This window comes from Hibiscus syriacus, unplaced genomic scaffold (assembly GCF_006381635.1).
Source record: "Hibiscus syriacus cultivar Baekdansim isolate YM2019G1 unplaced genomic scaffold, ASM638163v2 tig00110387_pilon, whole genome shotgun sequence".
In the NCBI taxonomy this organism is placed as follows: Eukaryota; Viridiplantae; Streptophyta; class Magnoliopsida; order Malvales; family Malvaceae; genus Hibiscus; species Hibiscus syriacus.
The window spans coordinates 7,345,926-7,369,147 of NW_024062717.1; the positions used below are offsets into that span (position 1 = coordinate 7,345,926).

The following is a 23,222-nucleotide window of genomic DNA, read 5'->3' on the forward strand; positions in this document are numbered from 1 at the left end:
GAACAGTAACAATCAATTTTTATTGAAAACTCAATCAAAACATCAAAAAAAATCAAAAAATATATATATAAATCTTGGTTAACTCAATATTATTTTGAAGTATTTTAGAATTTTTGGGTTTAGAATGTAATTGAATTAGTTTGGAATTTGGAGTTTAGAATGAAATTGAAGATTGTTTTGCAAACTTTAAAAGTTGGGGGATCTAAATGTAAGCTCTTAAAAATTCTAATGACCATTTATATAATTTACCCTAATTTTCATAGCTGCAAATGGTGATCTCATTGCCACATCAGCGTCTTATAACGGCAGTATAACGTCGGGGACCATATTATAAACATACTAAATGTTGGGAGATTATATTGCAAGTTTTAAAAGTATGTGACCTAAATGAAAATTTTTAGAAAACTTCAGTGACCATTACTATACTTTACCCTAAAAATAATTTAAAATAAATAATAAAATAATAATTTTTTTTTTTAAATTTAAAAAGATATCACTCCTTTCTTTTTCAATTTCGTTTTTCTAATTTTTATTTAATGAGTATTTGAGTCCTCCAATTTTTTTTCTGTGAATCTGTTTTGGTTAGCGGGAGTGGTTGTTGCGACACTCCCCAATGGCAATTGAAGAGGACTGAGAGCTGCGGGAGTAGAGCTGTGGACTCGTTGGCCCATGAATCCTCGACAGCAAAGGCAAAGCTTGACGTTTACAACGAGGTGCTTAAGCGTATCCAGGAGTCCAATTATGAGGAAGCTAATCTGCCTGGTTTCGATGATCGGCTCTGGCTTCATTTCAATCGACTCCCTGCTCGGTACTACGTCTAACCCTAGCTTTCTGTTCGGGTTGATTCTGCACGACTTTCCTTTTAAAATGATTGTTTGCTTGCTGTCTTGCTGATGATTGGAAGGGTAAATTAGGTATAAGGATTCATGAATCTTAGTATGATCCTTTTTCTTTCTTAAGAATTCATTTTGTCGTTAACAAAACGTGGAAAAAAAGTTCAAATCAAATCAGAGAAACAGTTTGTCTCTTTTCATCTTTTTCATTATCCTTCCACATTAGTCTAGTTAATGAAGCTCGAAATTATCGGTACTTCTTTTTTATGAAAGTTTAATACTTGAGCTTATACTAAATTATCAGTTGTTCTGCCTTGATGTTTTAAGATTTCTGTAACCTTTGATAGATACGCGTTAGATGTGAATGTGGAACGGGCAGAAGATTTCTTACACAAAAGATTATTGCATCTGGCAGAGGACCCTGCTAATGGTCCCGTTCTTGAAGTTCGAGTTGTGCAGGTATACATTTCTGCATGTCTGCCATTAGAATTTTGCTGAAGAATTTTAAAAATTCTGGTGATTCTGGTATCTTCTATAGGTTTATCCTGTCTCCACCACACCTTCTGTTGACTCTGTTCATTCTGATTCATCTGTAAAGAAGATGCACAAAGTGCTTATCATTCAAATAGACTGGGGTAAGGCTCTTGTAGTTAAAATTAGTATTTCCATTGATTCTTTTTATGCTCTTCCTCCTTATTCTTTTTAGACCCAAACTTAACTACGGTTCTCTTTTTGGGTATCCCTGCTGTTCATTTCTGTCTTTTTTCAGCATCCACCCACCACCCACCTTTGGTTCATCACCTCATTTTGAAGCTTTTTCTCTTCAAGCAACTGAAGATAAAGACAGTGCTGTGAATTCATCACCATGCCTTCGGTAAGAATTTGAATCGAGAAGTTTTTTTAAGTCTCGTACTACAAAATGGCTTTGTCCTTTTTCTTCTGGCTATTATTGACACTTGGACCCTTGAGCTGAGCCCTTAGCTATTTTCCTTGCTTTTTTTCCCTTAACTAATCCACTGCTTTTGGTTAATAGTTGCATAACTTAATTTTTCATAAATAATATTCTATGATATGGAATCTTGTAGGCCTATGCATGAGATCACCTTTTCAACAGTTGACCGGCCAAAACTCCTCAGTCAGGTAGTTGGTGCTTCCACTTCTCCTGTCTTGATGATCCCTTCCACTGTGTGTTCTCATAAAATTCAGATAGATACTGGCATCCTTTTTTTGTGCTTAACACGACAGATGCTGGAATTTCATTGCTTATATTATGCAGCAGTATTGATATTGTAATCACCAATTTTCACATAAAAAGAAAAAGATAATTTTAACACTTCATTTACTGATTTTTTTGAAAGGGATGTCATGGATACCACTCTTTATGTTTGCATTAGCTTTTGTAGAAACAGAGTTTCTAATCTCTTGATTTTCTGCCTCTGCATCAATTTAAAGGAAATGGTAACAACTTTGTGGTTGAAAAAGAGTTCTTTGATGCTGAGACATGATAGTCAAGTTAACATAAAAGTTCACACCTCTGGTTATATGATACTTTTGTCTGGAATGATATGATGTCAGATTGATTTGAAATTTTATGTATACATTTTACCATGTTCTTGTTGCAGGAAGATCCCATTTGGTATGTTTCTGTTGAAACTTTTGCTTGTAATGAATGATAGATATCAATGATTATTTTACAGTTGACTTCTTTACTTGCGGAGATTGGATTGAATATTCAGGAAGCTCATGCTTTTTCCACTGTTGATGGATACTCTTTGGATGTTTTTGTTGATGGTTGGCCTTTTGAGGTTTGCTCTTATATTTGTTCACCCTAATAATTGGATAAAGTACTTGTTGCTAAGGCTGGAAAAGAACAATTTTTAACTCATTAGTCTTTTAGGAAACCGAGGGGCTCAAAGATGCACTAGAGAAGGAAATTTTAAAGTCAAAGGTATCTCGTGTTCTCCCTCTATTAATGTTGAATCAAGCCTTGTCAGTGCTATTAGTTTTGCAGATGATTGCCAAACATGGCTTGCAGTCTTCCTCTTTGTTGGAATAGAATTTCTTTGTATATATCCAAATTGAAGCTTTGGCATCTATTCTTCTTCTTAATTAAAATGGTTTTATGTTAAATAAATAACTTTCCAGAAAGTGAAAGGTGAATTGTGGTTTCCACTTTTAGCTTTAAGTGTCTGACCTCCAAACATATGCATACTCATTGCTTTTCTGTATATCAACCCAACTCCCTGTACTTGATGATGACTTGTAAGACCATAGTAGCAATCATGTTGATTATGGATTACTAGAGCCTATGTATTTTTCTGCTTCCATTTGATTGGTTTCAATTTGGATGCAGGTGCCATCTTATCCTACAAAGAGTTCAAAATCTGCTATGACTGGGCTCGTCGAAGAAGGGGTCTTTTCCTTACCCAATTGTCTTGAAATCCCGACTGATGGAACTGATGTATGGGAAATTGATTCCAGGCAGCTCAAAATCGAAAACAAGATTGCATCTGGGTCATATGGTGATCTGTAAGTTTTGTCAGCCTCGAGCATTCTTTTTTTTCCTTTTGACTTGGGGAGTACAAATTCTAACTCATCGTCACATTTAACATCTTCAGATACAGAGGCACATATTATAGTCAAGAAGTGGCTATTAAAGTCCTCAAGCCTGAGCGGGTTACTGGAGAATTGCTGAGAGAGTTTTCTCAGGAAGTTTTTATTATGAGGTTTGTTGGAGCGCCAATATATTCTAATTGTTTTGAATTGAACCAGTTGCTTATGCTGATAAGCATCCTCAATGTGTTCTATATTTGGATGTTCATAATAATACAAATTCAAGCCAAAATCCAACTCGTATTAAAAAATTATCAGATTCTCTCACCCCTCTCCAAGCTATTACAATTGCTGCTCTTCTTTTCTCTGCCTTTCCTATCATCTCACCATTTTCTGGAACTATTTGTTAGTGTGCATCAGTGTATCAGAGCTAGATTCTTGGATTACCAGCTGTTTCCTTGGGTTTCCAGAATCTTTTGATACGCTAGACCAAGTGACTGTTTCTGATGTCTCAGATGATTCCATTTCTACCAGATAGGTAGGATTCTTGCCTGGCACCACAGATTTTGAGCAGCAATTGTTCAATCATTTTTCCCATTTCTGTTCCAAAATTTTCGAGACCAGTGCCCATCTTTGTATGGTTTTGTTAAGCAACTGGTTGACTGTTCTGCACAATTTTGGTTCAATTGTTTTGCTCCACCTCTCTCTAGATTTCTGAATCACTAGCTGCTGTAAGTTCCACGTATTATGGTGAATGAATATTATGCTGGGGAATATTGGTTGTTTGGTACTTAAAAAGTTAAAGGAGATAACTATTGATGCTGCTTATTCTTGAAAATGGGATAGTTAGCTCTCAAAGGAGGGTTATAACGTTTCAGAGGGACATAGCTTTGAAATAGGCCATTTATTTAGTTTGCAGTCTGCATATCTTCTATTTACCATGCACATTGCGTTTCAATTCTCATTCAAAGCACTGTGTATTTCTGTATTTTTGGTTTGATTTGTGGTTGTAGTGAAGTTTGAACTCCAGCATTTTCCTAGTAGCCTCTAGTAGAACCAAATGATGTCACGTGTCCATATATATACATGGTTTGTGTATATTAGGTGCAAGTATTACAAGAAAAACTGTGGCAGGTATCATTTAGATATCTCATGGTCCTCACATATTATAGTTCAGTTTAAGAACTTCTCTAGTTATTGAATGCATTAATGTTCTAATCATTGCATTGATTCCTAGGAGGCTGAGTCTTTTTGATACTTATTTTTGAGGTGGATTCACATGCAGTTGAATTTCAACCTTTTTTTCTTTCTTTTCCTTCTTTTTCCTGTTTGTAGGAAAATCCGACATAAGAACGTTGTACAATTCATAGGCGCGTGTACAAGAGCTTCAAACCCCTGCATCGTGACTGGTATAATCCAATGAAGTTTCCAGCAATGATTTACTATGCTCTATAGTTTTTTTCTTTGGTGCATAAAATTTTGAAACTTTTTCTTCTAAATGGTGCTGTTAAGTGTTGCTGTTTTTATATTTTACCAGATATTATCTATAATTATGTTGCTAGAAGGGAACAATTCTGGCTTTGGAGTGCAAACTGAGAGATTGACACAAAACCTACCATTACGAATTTAGTCTCTGAATTCCCATCTGTATACCAAAATTTAAATATTCGGATGTGTATGCCTTTTCATCCCTTTAATTCTATGATGATACACTCTGTGGCTTTGTAAATACAGAAACATTTCCCTTTTCATTTCACAGATAGTTCTTTTATAGTGATAATTGTGCTTTATCAGAATTCATGGCCAGAGGTAGCTTATATGACTATCTGCATAAGCATAGGGGTGTTTTTAAGTTGCCGTCTCTTCTCAAAGTAGCCCTTGATGTTTCCAAGGGAATGAACTATTTGCACCAAAACAACATCATCCACAGAGACCTGAAAACTGCCAATCTTTTGATGGATGAGAATCAAGTAAGATGTTTTTGTTAATCAAGTCACTGATTAATTAATTTTCTATTAAAAGCTATTTTGTTTTTATTTTCCTTGTGAATTTTGACTAGGATTACAGTATGCAGTAAATTGTATGATTGATTAACTAATGATATTTGTCTTAAAATTATTGGTCTGTCCTTTACAGGTTGTTAAAGTTGCTGATTTTGGAGTTGCTAGAGTGCAGGCTCATTCTGGAGTAATGACAGCCGAAACTGGAACATACCGCTGGATGGCTCCTGAGGTATGCATTTTTCTTGGACATTATGTTTCTCCTTTGTATTCTTTACATGTTAGTAGTTTAGCTACTTCGATGATCTTGTAATATACTGGCTATTTTATGTTTCTTCAAGATCATAAAAAATACATGTTTGGCATTCAGACTAATTCCGTGTGGGAACTAAAAAATCATTTTGCATGTGATGTTATCCCATTAAATATGATCATCTTCTAAATGATTACACTTTTTTATAATTTGATTTTCGACCATGCACTGCAGATTTTTTACTTATTAATTGACACGAACATGATTTTCAATTCTAGAAGGAGATCTAATCTAATATTTCATTGCCCTATCTTAACTAATATAGGTTATTGAGCACAAACCATATGATCACAAGGCAGATGTTTTAGCTTTGGAATAGCACTCTGGGAGCTACTGACAGGAGAAGTAAGGCTCTATTTTGTGGAATAGTTCTGGTTTTTTATTGTGGATACTTGCCTGTGGTGAACTTTCTTTCATCTACAAGTACATTCTTTGAGATTTATATCTTTATGATGATTTATTCTTTTACATTGCAACTGCTAGCTCCCATATTCTCTCTTGACTCCACTACAAGCAGCAGTTGGTGTGGTGCAAAAGGTACTTTTATTTTTGTACGAATACGAAAATTTTGTTCTGTTCTAAGTAGGATATTTTGTTTATAACATTTAATGTTCTTTTCAGAACTTACGCCCTACAATCCCAAAGAATACACACCCAAGACTAGGGGAATTGCTCGAGAGATGCTGGCGGCAGGACCCCACTCAAAGGCCCAACTTCTCTGAAATTGTACAAATCCTTCAACAAATAGATAAAGAGGTACAATATTCATATGACATGTTTTTTGTTTTGCCTCGTCAAACAATTCTAAGCATGGTACTATTGTGATAGTTTGCAGATAAGGGGGATGATTGCAACGTGAGCAAGTCATCCAGCTGTGTTTTCCCATCTATGTTGAGGGGACACCATCAACTCCAGTAGTAAAGAGGATGCTGTGAACAACAAGTATTATTGTCTGACTGCATTTTATCGTTTTATATATAGCATTATGAATGATGAGCTATTCAGTACAGCAGTGTGCATTTGGAGAGTGATTCAGTTTTCAGCAATCCTAAGTTACAATTTCCCTCTTTGGTTCCTACTTTTTTGTCTTCTCTAAGCTGTTATGTGAAACCCTAATACTTGACTTTTCATATCTTCTGTTTTTGCAATCTGTAAAATGGATCATCTGAAAGTACAGTTCATCATTATCACATTCCTGGATCATGACTCAATCTCTCATGTTTATGTTTATTAAAATTTTGTGAAAAGAGAGTACAGGAATTGTTGTATCGGAAAATTTTTGAAATGGAAAAGGTTATAACTTATACCTGTAGCAAACAGTGTTCGTGGTTAGTTGAAACTGAAGGTGACACCGCAGGGAAAATCGGCAGTCACTCACTGTACTTGCTGAGCGGTTGGCGGGCACAAACTCTGACCTGTAACCTGACAAGTGCATGCATGCAATTCATTGTTAGATGTGCTTGTGTTCTTACATACGCCCCTCGGGCAGGGGCGGATGTACATGGCTCCTAGGGAAGTCATTGTACACCTATTATTTTTAGAAAAGTGTTAAATTTAGTTTAATTTGTTAATAGGAATAGAAAAAAATAAGAAAATTTGTATACCCAAAATTTTTTAGAATAGGGTATTAAAATTTTGGAACCCCATTTTTTAATTTCTAGATCCGTCACTGCTTGTAGCTTGACTAGGCTTCTCAAAGATCTATATGCTCGTCTTGCCTGTTCATTATACAATTTTCAGTTATTGAAACCAGAACACGAAAAGGTAAGTTTAACCATATCTAAAATGCTTGAAAAAGAAATGCTAGTTACAAGGTGACCCCCTGAAGAGCGACTGGATTTGAATTGCTGCAATGTCCTCTGTAGATGTTTTGTCTGAAATGATGATGTAGACGAAGCTGAGATGTTGGGGAAGTCTCTAGCTTCTTTGATCATTGGATGCTGGCTTAGATTTCCGCTGTGAAGGATGGTGGTGTCTCTTTGGTTGGATGATTTGATGAACCTTTTTCGAACTGTGTTGAACCAGTTTCTACCAGTGCCCATATTGGATGTCATCTAGTTTTCGTTTCTGTGTGTTTCAGGTCTGATTCATTGTCCCATTCCCGAGAAGGTGGTGGCTTTAAAGGAAGGAGTTACGCGGTGCGAGCCATATTTGTGCTAGTTTACTTTTATTTTTTCTTGCCGAACAATGCTTGCCAGACTAGAGAACGTGGGAGGATGATATTTATCTACCCATCCCCACCAATCTGCTGGTTTGAAGCATTTACAACACGGCTAGATCAATTTCAACGAGTCGTTTTGCCAAATCTTTTTAGGGTAAACTATATAAGTGGCCACTGAAGTATTAAGAAGATTTTGTTTTACCCGGTAATATTTTAAAAGTACCAAAACAATCATTAATGTTATGAAAAGTAATAAGATAGTCACTTAACCTTTAAGCTCCGTATGTGACGGATGATGCGACTTTTTTTGAATGAATTAACTTTTACCAATAAAACGATGATAAATGATATCGTACGAAAAAACTGAAAACATAAAAACTCTCGTATGCAAACGAGGAGGAGCATTAGTCTTAAGACCTCTTAAAAGAGTAATTACATTCAATACTAAGGTAGGGTCAAAACTTGTTATGCTTTTTATAAAGTTAATATTGTTGAAAGTCCAAGAAGGGGAGCAAAAGGGGGCCACTAAAATCATCAAGAAGTCATCTTTTGCTGCTATATTAATGCACCGAATTCGGTGCAATTAATGTGTGTTGAAATTTTGAGATGGCTAAATTACATTTTAGTCATTGTACTTTAGGGTATTTTCAAATATTAGTCCTTAAGTTTCAACTATAAATACCCTAGCTCATTTAACTTCAAAATCATCCCAAAATCATTTCTTTCTCCCAATACTAGAGAGGTTTCTTGCGATTAGTGAGTGTTTTATAAACACCTGTAATTTTCCAAAATCATCAAGAAGTCATCTTTTGCTGCTATATTAATGCACCGGATTCGGTGCAATTAATGTGTGTTAAAATTTTGAGATGGCTAAATTACATTTTAGTCATTGCACTTTAGGATATTTTCAAATATTAATCCCTAAGCTTCAACTATAAATACCCTAGCTCATTTAGCTTTAAAATCATCCCAAAATCATTTCTTTCTCCCAATACTAGAGAGCTTTCTTGTGAGTAGTGAGTGTTTTGTAAACACCTGTAATTTTTCTCTCTTAGTAAAAGATCTGCAGTAGTCCGGAGACGTAGGCACAATTGGCTGAACTCCGTTATCAATTTTCTGGGTATTATTTTTTCGCTTTTGTTTCGTATTCTCACTAATCTGGTTATAGGCAAATTACTCGTTACTATGTTATTTTCCAACAACTGGTATCAAAGCTTTCGGTTTTGAATTTTGTTAATTTTTTGCGAGGTTACTATTTATTACTATTCACATGAATAGTGAATTTCGTGAATAGTAAAAATTTTATCGGCGGTACGAATTTATCGACGAAGGTGTTTCTATACTCAGTGGTTCGCAAGAATTGTCAGAAACGATCCAAACGAAGTCAGACTCGAGTGGGAGCGATGGCTATAGACGAAGGGAATGCGAAAATTGAAAAGTTCAATGGTGCAGACTTTGGCTTTTGGAAGATGCAGATCGAAGATTTTCTGTACCAGAAAAATTTATATCAACCCCTCTTAGGAAAGCAACCAGAGGGCATGAAGAATGAAGACTGGGCTCTTCTCGACAGATAAGCCCTCGGAGTTATCCGACTGACGTTATCCCGTAATGTTACTTTCAACTTAGCAAAGGAAAAGACCACGACGGGTCTTATGGTGGCTCTCTCTAGTATGTATGAGAAGCCATCGACCTCAAACAAAGTGCACTTGATGAGGCGATTATTCAATTTGCGGATGGCAGAAGGGGCATCAGTGGCTTAACACTTGAATGAACTCAACACAATTACAACCCAGTTGAGTTCCGTGGAAATTGAATTCGATGATGAAGTTCGAGCTTTAATTCTCTTATCATCTCTACCAGACAGTTGGAATGCTACTGTTACAACAGTCAGCAACTCATCGGGAAACAACAAATTAAAATTCGACTATATTCGGGATCTAGTATTGAGCGAAGAAATTCGACAGAGAGAATCGGGTGAAGCATCAACCTCCTCAGCCTTGCACACGAAGTTCAGAGGGAGAACTTCAGAAAGAAATTCAAATCGTGGTAGATCGAAATCCATAAGGGGCAAATCAAGAACGAGAAAGAAAGATTTTACCTGTTATAATTGTGGCAAGAAGTGTCACTTTAAAAGAGATTGCCGAGCATTGAAGAAAAATACCAGCGCACAGGAATCTGCCAACGTGACAGAGGAGACAGGTGATGCCATGATTTTAAGCGTCAACAGTTCAATTGAATCATGGATCTTGGATTCAGGGGAATCTTTCCACTCCACCCCATGCCAAGAAATCATGGAGAACTATGTCAGTGGTGACTTTGGGAAGGTTCATCTAGTAGATGATGAAACCTTGAAGATCTTCGGAAAAGGAGACATCCGATTAAAGCTGCCAAACCAGACCACCTGGACGCTGAAAGGAGTAAGACATATTCCTGGCCTCAAAAGAAATTTGATTTCTGTAGGACAGATTGATGGAGAATGTTATAGTACAACTTTTTCAAGCTGTGAATGTAAGATTACCAGAGGAGCACTCGTCATTGCTTGTGGTAAGAAGACTGATACTCTCTATGTAACATCAAATTTAGAGAATATCATTGCTGCAGTAGATGCAGATGGAAAATCAAACCTATGGCACCAAAGGCTTGGCCATATGAGCGAGAAAGGGATAAAGACTTTTTTGTCAAAAGGGAAGCTGCCGGATCTAGAGAATGTAGATGTCGGACTATGTGAAGATTGCATCTTTGGAAAACAAAAGAAAGTCAGTTTTTGCAAAGATTGACAAGACACCCAAGGCAGAAAAGTTAGAGTTGGTTCATACTGATGTATAGGAACCATCTCCAGTTTCATCTCTTGCAGGCTCATTATTTTATGTCACCTTCATCGATGATTCAACAAGGAAGGTGTGGGTTTATTTTCTGAAGAAGAAATCAGAAGTCTTTGATACCTTCAGAAAATGGAAAGCCATGGTGGAAAATGAGACTGGTTTGAAAGTCAAGCGGTTGAGGTCTGATAATGGAGGAGAGTACTAAAATAGAAGATTCAGAGATTTCTGCGCAAACAATGGGATCAAGATGGAGACAACAGTTCCCATGACTCCGCAGTAGATTGGCGTAGCAGAGCGCATGAATAGAACTCTGAATGAACGTGCCAGAAGCATGAGGATACATGTCGGATTGCCCAAATTTCTATGGGTTGAAGCTATCAACACTGCAGCTTACCTGATCAACCGTGGACCCTCAGTTCCTTTGGATGGTAGAATACCAGAGGAAGTTTGGAGCAAGAAAGAAATAAATCTTTCACACTTAAGAGTGTTTGGTTGTATTTCTTATGTACACATAGACTCTCCTGAAAGAAGTAAACTTGATGCTAAGTCCAACAAATGTGCCTTTGTTGGTTATGGCGGTGATGAGTTCGATTACCGGTTTTGGGACTATGAAAATCGAAAGATCATCAGAAGCAGAGATGTCATTTTCAATAAGAATATGATGTACAAAGACAGGTCAACCGTAGAATCAAGTAGCTCCAATGTCGAAGCTGAAACAAAGGAATTTGCTGAGTTCGAGGAGATTTCTGGAAATGATATTCAGATCAATCCTGAAGCAGTTCAAGAAGAACCAAACACACCAGAACTGAGATGCTCCTCCATAATTCCTAAACCAACCCAATGGTATTCTCATTCTTTGCACTACTTGTTGCTGACTGAAAATGGTGAACTAGAGTGCTATGATGAAGCGATTCAAGTGGAGAATTCAATCAAGTGGGAGTCTTCCATGAAAGATGAGATCAGACAAGAAAGCATTCCACAACAAGTGGATTTACAGGATCAAAGTAAAGCACGATGGGAGCAAACGCTACAAAGAAAGATTGGTTATCAAAGGTTTTCAGCAAAAAGAAGCTATTTACTACAATGAAATTTTCTCTCCAATCAGACTGATGTTGAAAATTGTAGCTGCAGAGAATTTACATCTTGAGCAGTTATATATAAAGACAACTTTCCTTTATGGTGATTTGGAGGAAGAAATATATATGAGGCAGCCAGAAGGCTTCATAGAGGCTGGCAAGAAAAACCTGGTATGCAGGTTGAAGAAGAGCTTGTATGGTTTAAAACAAGCTCCTAGACAGTAGTACAAGAAGTTCGATAGCTTCATGAGTAGCAGTGGTTTTACCAGATGCCAAGAAGATCATTGTTGCTACATCAAGAGGTTCGACAACAACTTCATTATTTTATTATTGTACGTTGATGACATGCTCGTTGCAGGCTCAGACATGCAAGAGATTATAAACTTGAAGCAAAAATTGTTGAAGTAGTTTGCTATGAAGGATCTGGGCGTTACAAAGCAGATTCTTGGGATGAGGATCAAGAGAGACACAAAGTCAAGGACTTTGATGTTATCACAGGCTGAGTACATCAACAAAGTACTCTCCAGTAAGTACACCTTTAGGTTTTCATTTTAGACTCTCCAAAGAACAGTCACTAAAGCCGAAGGAAAAACGTGCACACATGGTGAAGGTGCCGTGCGCCTCAGCAATTGGAAGTCTGATGTATGCCATGGTTTGTACCAGACCAGATATTTCTCATGCAGTGGGAGCTGTTAGCAGGTACATGAATAATCCGAGAAAAGTACACTGGGAAGCATTCAAATTGATCCTCAGATATCTGCAGGGTACCACAAACAAAGCACTTTGTTTCAAAGGTGAAGATATTATACTGACAGGCTATGTAGATGTTGACTTAGCTGGAAATGTTGACATCAGAATGAGCACTACAGGGTATGTCTATACTCTAGGAGGAACTGCAGTGAGTTGGGTTTCTCAACTACAGAAAATAGTTGCTCTCTCCACAACTGAAGCAGAATATGTCACTGTTACGGAAGCCAGCAAGGAGATGGTTTGGCTCCAAAGTTTCTTGGAAGAGTTAGGCAAGAAACAAGAAAACAATGTCTTGTATTGCGATAATCAAAGTGTTATCCATCTAGAAAAGAATCTTTCTTTTCATTCCAGGACGAAGCACATACAATTACGGTATCATTTTATCCGGTCTCTTCTGGAAAATGGGATTTTGAAACTTGAAAAGATTAGTGGAGCTCAAAATCTGGCAGACATGTTAACAAAGATGGTGACAACGGATAAACTGAAGTTGTGTTCAACTTCAGTTGGCATGCTAGAGTAACAAGACCATAAATGCTGATGCATTGATCGAGGTGTGAAGACAGATTAAAATCAATCTTCAAGTTGGAGATTGTTGAAAGTCCAAGAAGGGGAGTATAAGGGGGCTACCAAAATCATCAAGAAGTCATCTTTTGTTGCTATATTAATGCACCGAATTCGGTGCAATTAATGTGTGTTGAAATTTTGAGATGGCTAAATTACATTTTAGTCATTACACTTTAGGGTATTTTCAAAGATTAGTCCCTAAGCTTCAACTATAAATACCGTAGCTCATTTAGCTTCAAAATTATCCCAAAATCATTTATTTCTCCCAATACTAGAGAGCTTTATTGTGAGTAGTGAGTGTTTTGTAAACACCTATAATTTTTCTCTCTTAGAAAAAGATCTGCAGCAGTCCGGAGACGTAGGCACAATTGGCTGAACTCCGTTATCAATTTTTCGGGTATCATTTTTCCGCTTTTATTTCGCATTCTCACTAATCTGGTTATAGGGAAATTACTCGTTACTCGATTATTTCCCAATAAATATTGTTATGAGAAAATGTTTGAAAATAATAATGTAAACTTGGCGTGTCACGTGGCTAATTTAGTTTTCCCATTCTATATTCTAAAACAATGTCATGTGTCAACTTCCGGTTGAAGTATTGATGGTTTCAAAAACCATATCTACCTGATTGAAAAGTTTCTTTCTTTACAGGTGTCAGATTGTCTGATAAGTATATCAGTAACCCTACAATGATTATTGATTTGTTTACAGGTATCACATTGTGGGATAAATATATTAGTAACTGACGCAGATGTTCGGACGTGAGGTGGCGAAGTTGTTGGACTATGTCGAATGCTTTCCTGATGGATAGGAACTAAAATGATCAAGGCATGTCCAGAAGTAAATTTAGAAGGACTCCCAACCTGGGTTATTAATGGTCAGGTGAGGAAACCTTTCCTTTTTGTAATTCTCATCTTTAGAGAATATAGTTTCTTTATACTAGAGTCTCATAGTCTATATTTCAAAGTATATTCCAACCATGTGATGGACTGCAATCTTTCGCTTGAATCGCATAACATCTCATCCATGGTGAACCTTTTTCCAGAATTTGAGTAGAGCGATGGAATTGGAAAAACTTGCGGAGGTATGAATACAATGAATAAGCATACTAATCTACACTGGCATTTGTACCGCTTACATAAGATTTACTCTTGGAAGGTAGCATTGGTTCTATATAACAAATTTAAGAAGCTCAAAGATACTATGAGGGTAGATTATAATTCATGTCTCGTAACATTTAAACTCTAAACTCATCGAGCGATTTTAGTGATTAAAGAAAATGTTCTTCTTCTTAGAGGTCATAGAATCAAATAATGTGTTCGCAAGATGTGTGTTCTTCTCATATAAATATATGAGAAAATAACCTCAGTGACCGAAAATACCTTATAATATACGATTTTAACCAACTTTTTTTGGATTTGCCAAAATGACCAACAAATTCGCAACGTGAACTCCAATTTCGCAACCTATATTCCAAATTCGCAACACAGAAGTCAAATCCGCAACACAGAAGTCAAAGTGCGTTTATTTTCGCAATATTAATTTCGCAACACAAATGAAAACAATATTATCACAAATCATAACCTAAAACCCTAAATCACAACTCAGTCACATCTCCATCTCTCACTCTCTACGACGACATCCGTCCCCATCTCCGATGAAATCCATCCCCATATCCGACGAAATCCGTCTATCTCTATCTCTCATAGGAATCCTCACAACCATTCACGATCAGAAATGGAAAATCTACCACCAAGGGTTAATTTTTTTAATCTCTTATTTTTATTTTGAAATTTTTGTATTATTATTAGAATTTTCTTATATTGATGATAAATTTACTGGTAATTTCAATATATAGATTAACCATTTCACTTAGATTGCTTAGTAAATTCATTCGGTTGCTGCCAATATTGCTAAACTGTTTAGTCTTTAACCCGGTGAAGTTAGTATTTGTCTTTTGGTTGAAGTAATGCAATTCATTAAAGTTTTAATTTGCAGAAGAATAGTTTTTGAAACTTAAATTCGCAACACGAAAATGAAAATCGCAACACGAAAATCGCAACGCGAATTTAGTTTCGCGTTGCGATTTTCATGTTCGCATTGCGAATTTAAGTTTCAGAAACTACTCTTCTTTTGCAAATTGAAACTTGAATGAATTGCATTACTCAACCAAAAAACAAAGACAAATACTAACTTAACAGTGTTGCGAATTTAAGCTTCAAGAATATACTACTACTCTTTATGTTGTCCTTGAACCTGCACTAAACCTATATGTTGTCTTTTTAAATGTTTTATAAGTGCTTACTTCTGGAATGTTATCTGATGCATTTTGTGAACTATGATGGAATAATGACTTAGGTGAATACCGTGCTAGTTTGAATTATATTTGGCTTTGTTTTCACTGTTTAATATCATGTCTGTTTATAATGTATAATTTTTAGTTTTTGGTATATCTAACTTGGTATGTTTATTTTTTTGTAGAAATTTTTTTTAGCTCAATTGACCTTAAGGAATAAATTAAGCCTAGCCACTAATATTGCTTCGACGCTTATACCTCTACAAAGAAAATTGTTTGAGGATACTTGCTTCGGGTCATGGCTGAAAGTACAACATCCGGGTGGAGATGCTATGTTGACACATTTGTTTCTTCAGACCATGACTAACGATCTACCCGAGAGGATACAAAGTAGTGATGAAGAGATATGGTTTCATTTTCCTCCGGCGTATACTTGTTTTGGGCGGGAGGAGTTTTGCTTAATCACTGGTTTACGCTTAGGACACGATGAAGTAACCCGATACACTAGTCATATCTCCCGCCCATCATGGTTATCTCGGGTTTTTCCTGAGCTGGCAAAGTCGAAGCCGAGTTTACACGTCGACGACTTGAAGAGATTATTTGTTAAAGATGGTTTTACTCGGATGGATGACCTTGATGTTGTCCGAGTATGTCATTTATTACTTTTGCATGCCGGTTTTTTAGGCAAAGAGGATAGACAACCTATTTCTGAGGACCTAATATTATTGGTAGATAACCTAAATGCATGGAACATGTTTCCGTGGGGTTCATATCTATGAAAAGCTACCTGGAAGAAGTTGTCGTCTGCCTTTGAGGACCGAAAACGTTTACAGGGCGATGGTTCTAAATACACTTTGGTAGGTTTTATTTGGGCCTTTAAGGTAAGAATTTTTATATAATGTTTCCAAATTTATAATTAATTATTTAATAATTATTGATGTTTGTGTATTATATTGTTTGTAGATTTGGATATTTGAGGCTTTCCCCAGCATACAGACATATGCGATAAAAAATTCAAATGACATTCCTGGGGTTATTACCTAGAGGAGGATCCACCTGTTGGATTGGGAAGAGTTACTCCCATATACAACGATGAATGATGTAAGTTAACACACAAATACTACCATATATAAACAAGTTATTACTAGTACACGTTTAACTTTGTTTGATCTTTTATATTGTTAGGAGGCCAACTATCCATTACAGAGGCTGACACGCACAGAGGCTGAGCTTGCCACTGATTGGTGGCAAGCTAGTAAGCGGTTTTTTGATGGGACGGATGATGAGCACCCCTTACTTCGAGATCCATCACCTGATCGGGCCGATTTTACAGAGACACCCGGAGCCATCACCTGATCGAGCATCTTCTCCACCTCCACCATCACTTATTCCATCACATCATCAAGCTTCTTCTCCACCATCACCTCATGATAGGCGACCGGCAAAGAGGCCACGACATTTATCTCCCTGTTCTCCACCTCCACGGGATGAGTTAGGGGAGTTACGTGATGAGGTCGGTACTTTGTGTCATGAGATCGGTACTTTACGTGAAGACAATGGTGCGCTACATGATGAGGTACGACCTTTACGTGGTGAGGTGGATGTTTTTCGCGATGACAATGGTGCGCTACGTGGTGAGGTATCTACTTTACGTGATGAGGTAGCCGCTCTACGTGAGATTGTTTCATCGTTGCAAAATGAGGTTCATACTCTACGCAATGAGGTAAATTTGTTTAATATTATACTAAAAATGCAAATAACCTTTTTTGACATTATTTATTTATTTATTTACTGATTTATGTATTAATTTATTTTCAGCGTCCCGATAAAGTAGATGTTTTATGTCGGGTTTTTCTTGCACGACGGGGTTCACGCATCAGACGTCGTGTACGTGCCATTACGTCTCCTTTCACCCCACTAGTGCCAAGACTCTGTAAGAAGAAGCCCGATGCACCTGTCATCGTTCAAGAGGCGCCTCCTATCGTTCAAGAGGCCCCTACCATCGTTCAAGAGGCCCCTCCCACCGTTCAAGAGGACCATGTCATCGTTCAAGAGGTCTATCCCACCGTTCAAGATCTCGATTCATGGCGTCATATGTCGACATATTGATAAACCCCCTCCCGTGCCCAATATGATGGATGCGAGTTGGCTTTCGTATGTGTTACCGGCCAGTACCATTCCTCAGCAGGAGAGAGGAACACTACCGGACACAATTACGGATAATATCCTTTGGGCTAAGATCGCAGTTGATTTTTATCTACATGAGCGGAGCAAGGGGTGTTATTCTGACATATGCAAACTCGACGATGTTATTCATTTGTTTCTTGATCAGTCTTGGTGAGGTATTTTATTAGGGGTTGAAGATAATGGCTATCTTGAAGGGGTGGTAAGTTTTATATTCTTCTTATATTGCATTTTAATTAATTTTTTTTAAAAATTTATTAATAAATTCACTAATATATGTATTTGTTTTATAAAACAACATATTGATGCATGGGTGTCACGTCTTCTAATAATAAGGAAATTGAAGAAAATAAAAAATACTCGATGAACTATTATGCCGATGTCTTTTCACGTAGCTCACTTGAAGGATTCGAGAGATGCTTCATATATGTTGGTTAATGGAAAAGCTAAACTTTATCCTGCGTTGTGGGAGGTCGATAAGGTTAGTATTTATTTTTTGAATATTTTAAAGATGTTTATCCCTGTTTTGGAACGTCTTTTATTTGATGTGCGCAATGATTTATTATGGCATATTACAGGTGTTTATCCCTGTTTTGGATCGTCGTCATTGGCTTCTCCTCGAGATTCAGCTCCCATCCCTGAAGACAATAGTATATGACAGCATGTTAAATTACATACCATTGTCTGATTTGAGAGATATTATTTGTAAGGGATGGAGCGCTCATTTGGCGAAATACTTGAATGCAATTGATTATTGGACTAATTCTGGAAACAAGAAGCCAAAAAAGTTCAAAGTTACAATGATCAGAGATGAGACTGCGCCACAATAAACGAAGGGAGCCAGAGGGGATTTTGGTCCTCTTGTATGCATGTTCTTGAAACGCGATAATCGAGTTGCGAATTTGACTTTTGCGTTGCGAATTTGACTATCGTATTGCGAATTTAACTTTCGCATTGCGAATTTGACTTCGCATCAATCGCAACGTGAATTTGACTTTCGCGTTGCGAATTCAAGGAAAACACCTTCAAAAAGATAACAGACAACAATCTGATAAGTGATAACAACTAAAAAGATCATATCAATGTTTAAACTCAAGTTACTAATGAATGTCTAACTGAAAATGTATGCATTCACACATAATATACACTAATACAACGTTTGCATTTAAAAATCACCTAAGTTAATAAGTCTCAAAAGGTGAAGCCGATTGTGATTGGGATTTTGATTTTGATTGCAATTTTGATTTCCTATTGCTTGGCACCATATGAGCTTTGGATTTTGATGAGGATCCATATTTTGGTAGAGGAGAATATGATTGTGATGGCACTGGTGATCCACAGGTCAACCTTGTATGACCACTTTCCTTGCACCGACTACATGTCGATATCCTCTTCTCTTCACCCTTAGACGGTATACGATCGTGATTTTTTGGTTGGCCAGGTAGCCTGCTGTCCATGATTGGTGGCAAAACTGTTTGTAAGTCATATGGTATGTCCCACTCAGAAGGATGTGGAATAGGGTAGACAATCTCGCATAAGTCTGTCGATATACTTCTTTAGTGTAGCAATTCACTTTGTTTCGAAACGATCTTTGTTTGATTTGTTAACTTTTAGTTGATAGTCATCTTCCACACATTTCGTATACAAAACTATCTTCAAGTCTTCCTTTGTATCAAAACAATCATCTTTCTTGATGCGAATAACTTTTGTGTAATAATCAATTGCTATCTTTACCAACTCTTCCGGTATCTGAAGTAATTTTGGCATATTCCAGTTATACTCCCGTGGAATTTTCTTCTTTTTCTTTTCTTCGGAGACTTCTTCTTATTCTTCTTCTTCTTCAGGGTTATATGAATTATAGAATGGATGTTCAACATGTTCATTCACAGTCGTAACTTCCTCCTCATTATCATCAACAACATCTTCCTTGGCAGCGGTTGTTTCATCATAAAAATTCGGGTATTGACCAATATCAAAATCATTACACGCAGGGTCTGTTTCTTCTTCTAAAACATCATCAAAATCCGAGTATTGACCAATATCAAAGTCCGGGTATTGACCAAGATCAAATTTCGAATACTGACTAGTACTCACAATTTTTTCTGTTGGCTCATAATCGTCTAACTGGTCAATACGAAAACCGGAATTTTGTGCTGAAAGTTAATTGGGATTTGGATTAGGAAAAGGTTGTGGGTTTTGAGATTGTGTTTGGTATTGGAAATGTGGTGAAACAAAATTTTCTTGGTGATGAAATTGTGGCGGAACCATTAAATTTTGAGGTTGATAACAACGTTGTACATTGTGAGCACCATAAACTGGGGTTAAAGAACTTAGTTGATTACTACCCGCTACTGACCCAACTTCACTACTTCTAGGTTCAACAATATACAATGTAACATCATCTTCTTGCGAAACACTAATGTAAGCAATGAATCGTTCAACATCTTCATTGTCGGTTAACAAATAAACTTTACATTTTCTCTGATAAGATAGCCTAAATTCACTTAGAGATTCTAAATTCAATTTCTTTGCAACACGTAACATTAGAGTTTCATAAGTTAACTTTTTTAATGACAATTTTAGTTGAAGATTCATGGGTAAAGGCTCATATTGTAAAATACCATGAACATTCTCCCATGACTCTCCAAAACACAAATCTATCCAAACATGATCAACATTAGATGATTTCATTCTACAAATTGTAAATTAATTTACTAAACAAACGAGCTATAAACTACATATCATCACTAACTTAGAGAAAAATATACATTTATTAAGTTGATAGTTGATAATTTGGGAGAGAAATCATTGAAAAATTATATATAAATAAAATTATGTAAAAAAATAATTAGAGATGGGGAAGGATGTCGTTGGATATAGGAACGGATGTCGCTGGAGAGAGTGATAGATGGAGATGGAATGAGTTGTGATTTAGGGATTTAGGTTATGAGTTGTTGCTGCTGCGTAGTTATATACCCAAAAGATTTGTGTTGCGAAACTAAAACCTGTTGCGAAATTAAATTCGTGTTGCGAATTCGAAAATCGAGTTGCGAATTTGAAATTCAGTTGCGAATTTGAAATTCATTTTTGCGAATTTGGCAAACGCGTTGCGAATTTTACTTCTTTGTTGCGATTCACATATTCGCATTGCGAATTTGGAAACTGGGTTGCGAAATTGGAGTTCGCGTTGCGAATTTGTTGGTCATTTTCGTAAATCCAAAAAAAGTTGGTTAAAATCGTATATTATAAGGTATTTTCGGTCACTGAGGTTATTTTCTCTAAATATATTTATTCATTTTCTTCACTTTTGTAAATACGATAAATTTATTTAATAAATTAAATATCATTTAAAATTATATAATATATTTTTAATATATTTTAAAGAAATAATTTTAATAATAATATTGATGAGAGTATAAATAGGGTTGTTTATTTTATCTAGACCTAAAAGGTTTTGACCCAGACGGTTCGATTTTAATTTTGAAAATCTGGGTCAATCAAATTTGAGTTTAGGGTAAAATTTGGTCTGACCAAATATAATATTATAACTATTTTTTATATATTTAGAGATAATTGTAATAATATATTTTTCCATTTTATTTTTTAAAATAGATCTTTATTTATCTCGTAAAAATAAATTATATATATATTTAGGTCAGATTAGTTGTACACAAGTTTTGAATTCAAGTTTTAATTAAATTGGGGCCTTTTTAAACCGAGTTGAATCGGATGTAGGTGAAAGACTTCAACTTTTAGATTGGATGGATAAAAAATTCAACCTGATCGATTATCGTCCCTAGATATAACTGAGTCTATAAAAATATAATAAATTACTTTTGCCGTATTGAGTTGGAGAAATAAGTAAATAGAAGGCCTAGCGTAATTTGAGTGGCAGGCCCAGTTCAGCTACATTTATAACAGAGTTGGGTCTACGATGAAATGGGCACATTGGCCATTTTCAACCTTTCACCTTACTTCTAGCTCGGTTTAAGACTCCCGGGTGATAATATCGTGCAACAGTTCACTGTTATCGTCCAATTTGGCAATTTCGTTGTTTGGATATCAGGCAAACTTCCTTTTCTGGTTTATTAACTGCAAGCTTAATCATTTCCTGATTAAAGTTCATTTTTTTTGGGGGAAAAAGCTTTATTAATTGAATTTTTGGGTGATTGAGGATTATTCATGGTTTTTGACAGAAATGGTTTTCTTGAGCTGGGTTCGACCTTCTCCTGAACAACAGAAGTCTTGCATTAACAAGTACTAAATCATATTACTAGTTGATTTCTAAAGTCAAACTAGGTATACTCTCTTTGTTTCTCGTGGGGAATTTGCCCTTTTTGATGTGTATGTCATCACCAGGTCTGGCACATTCAACTATGACGCCAAATACAAAGCAGCTACTGCAAAGCCGGTTTCCTGCATTAAGGAAGACAAGGAGCTCTCCAAAGATGGTTATTTAATCAACCATGCAAGGGTTTTTGTTGGTTCTGGTTTTGAGACCTATGAAAAGGGCAAGACAGCACTGCAGAACTGGAGGTTTGTGGTTTTTGCATGTTGTTTTTGGTATATGGAGATAACTGCAACAGAGGTATATCGTAGCCATATAAATTTTGGTATTGTTTGTAGGCATTTTGGATTAGATTGGGCATTTGTTGATCCCAAGACTCCTATTCAAAGTGGGGAGAAATTCTGTGTTTGTCTCAAGGAATTTCTGCCATGGGTCATGATGCCTCTCCAAGTGGTGTATGTAAAGGAAAACACAAGGACTAAGACTAAGAAAGCCGCTGCCTCCTTTGGTTTTGGCAGTGGCACATTACAAGGTCACCTATTGGTTAGTACTTACTACTTAGTACCTCATTCTTCTGAGTTGTAATGACTCTTTGAGTTTTTGGTTTGGTGAAGTTATTGTTTTCTTTTAGAGTTCGCAATGGCTGGTTATCTGTATGAATTGTTTCCTGTGCCTTTAAAAGTTTGGTGAATACAATCAGTTCTGTTGATGCTTATTGCTGCATATTACTAGCCTGATTGATGATAACATGGTTTGGAAATTTTGGTGGAAATCAGGCTGGGGAAGAACGTTTCTCGATCGAGCTGGATGAGAACGATCAAGTGTGGTATGAAGTACTTTCCTTCTCAAAGCCTGCTCACTTTCTATCATTTATAGGTTACCCTTATGTTCAACTGAGGCAAAAGTATTTCGCTCATCAATCTGCCAATGCGGTTCTGAAACATGTTTAGCAACAGTATATATCGATTCATATACTTGGTTTGTTCAAATCGAGAAATCGAAACTTTGAGCTTGATAGCCTATATTCTTAGGAAGTCTTCGACTGTCTGAAGGTGTAATCACTTTGAATTGGATGGTGTAAATGAGGTTCTGTTTACAGATATCCTTCATTTTCCATGACCTCTTCTGGATTGTGAAATTGAAAGTTAAGCATTGTCAAAGGAGATGATGCATAAGAAATTTCAGTAACATTCTATAGCGCCCCCCAACGATCTAAAATGCTTGGACAACTGCCACTGCCCTATTTTTACAGGTTATATTAACAGGCCTTGGAGGATTTCTAAATTTCTTTCTTTTTCTTCTGAATCGTGGTTTCCAGTACAATAATCCCCACCAAGAGCCGGGGGATATTATCGACAATACCAATCATTAAAATGAATTCA

At 36.5% G+C, this 23,222-nt stretch overlaps 2 protein-coding genes and 1 pseudogene across 2 annotated transcripts; 2 read left to right on the plus strand and 1 right to left on the minus strand.

Annotated features, from left to right (window-relative positions):
- Positions 1-613: 613 nt before the first annotated feature.
- Positions 614-6,827, plus strand: LOC120122540 (annotated as a pseudogene).
- Positions 6,627-7,982, minus strand: LOC120122543. The gene is made up of 3 exons (XM_039141673.1): positions 7,511-7,982; positions 7,304-7,417; positions 6,627-7,121 (listed from the first exon to the last, which is right to left on the minus strand). Exons 1-3 carry the CDS (start codon positions 7,751-7,753, stop codon positions 7,074-7,076), a joined length of 405 nt encoding a protein of 134 aa, XP_038997604.1. The 5' UTR covers positions 7,754-7,982; the 3' UTR covers positions 6,627-7,073.
- A 13,535-nt stretch (positions 7,983-21,517) lies between these two features.
- Positions 21,518-22,960, plus strand: LOC120122689 (UPF0548 protein At2g17695-like). The gene is made up of 5 exons (XM_039141813.1): positions 21,518-21,618; positions 21,749-21,809; positions 21,912-22,088; positions 22,179-22,383; positions 22,617-22,960. Exons 2-5 carry the CDS (start codon positions 21,751-21,753, stop codon positions 22,788-22,790), a joined length of 615 nt encoding a protein of 204 aa, XP_038997744.1. The 5' UTR covers positions 21,518-21,618; positions 21,749-21,750; the 3' UTR covers positions 22,791-22,960.
- The last annotated feature ends 262 nt before the right edge of the window (positions 22,961-23,222 follow it).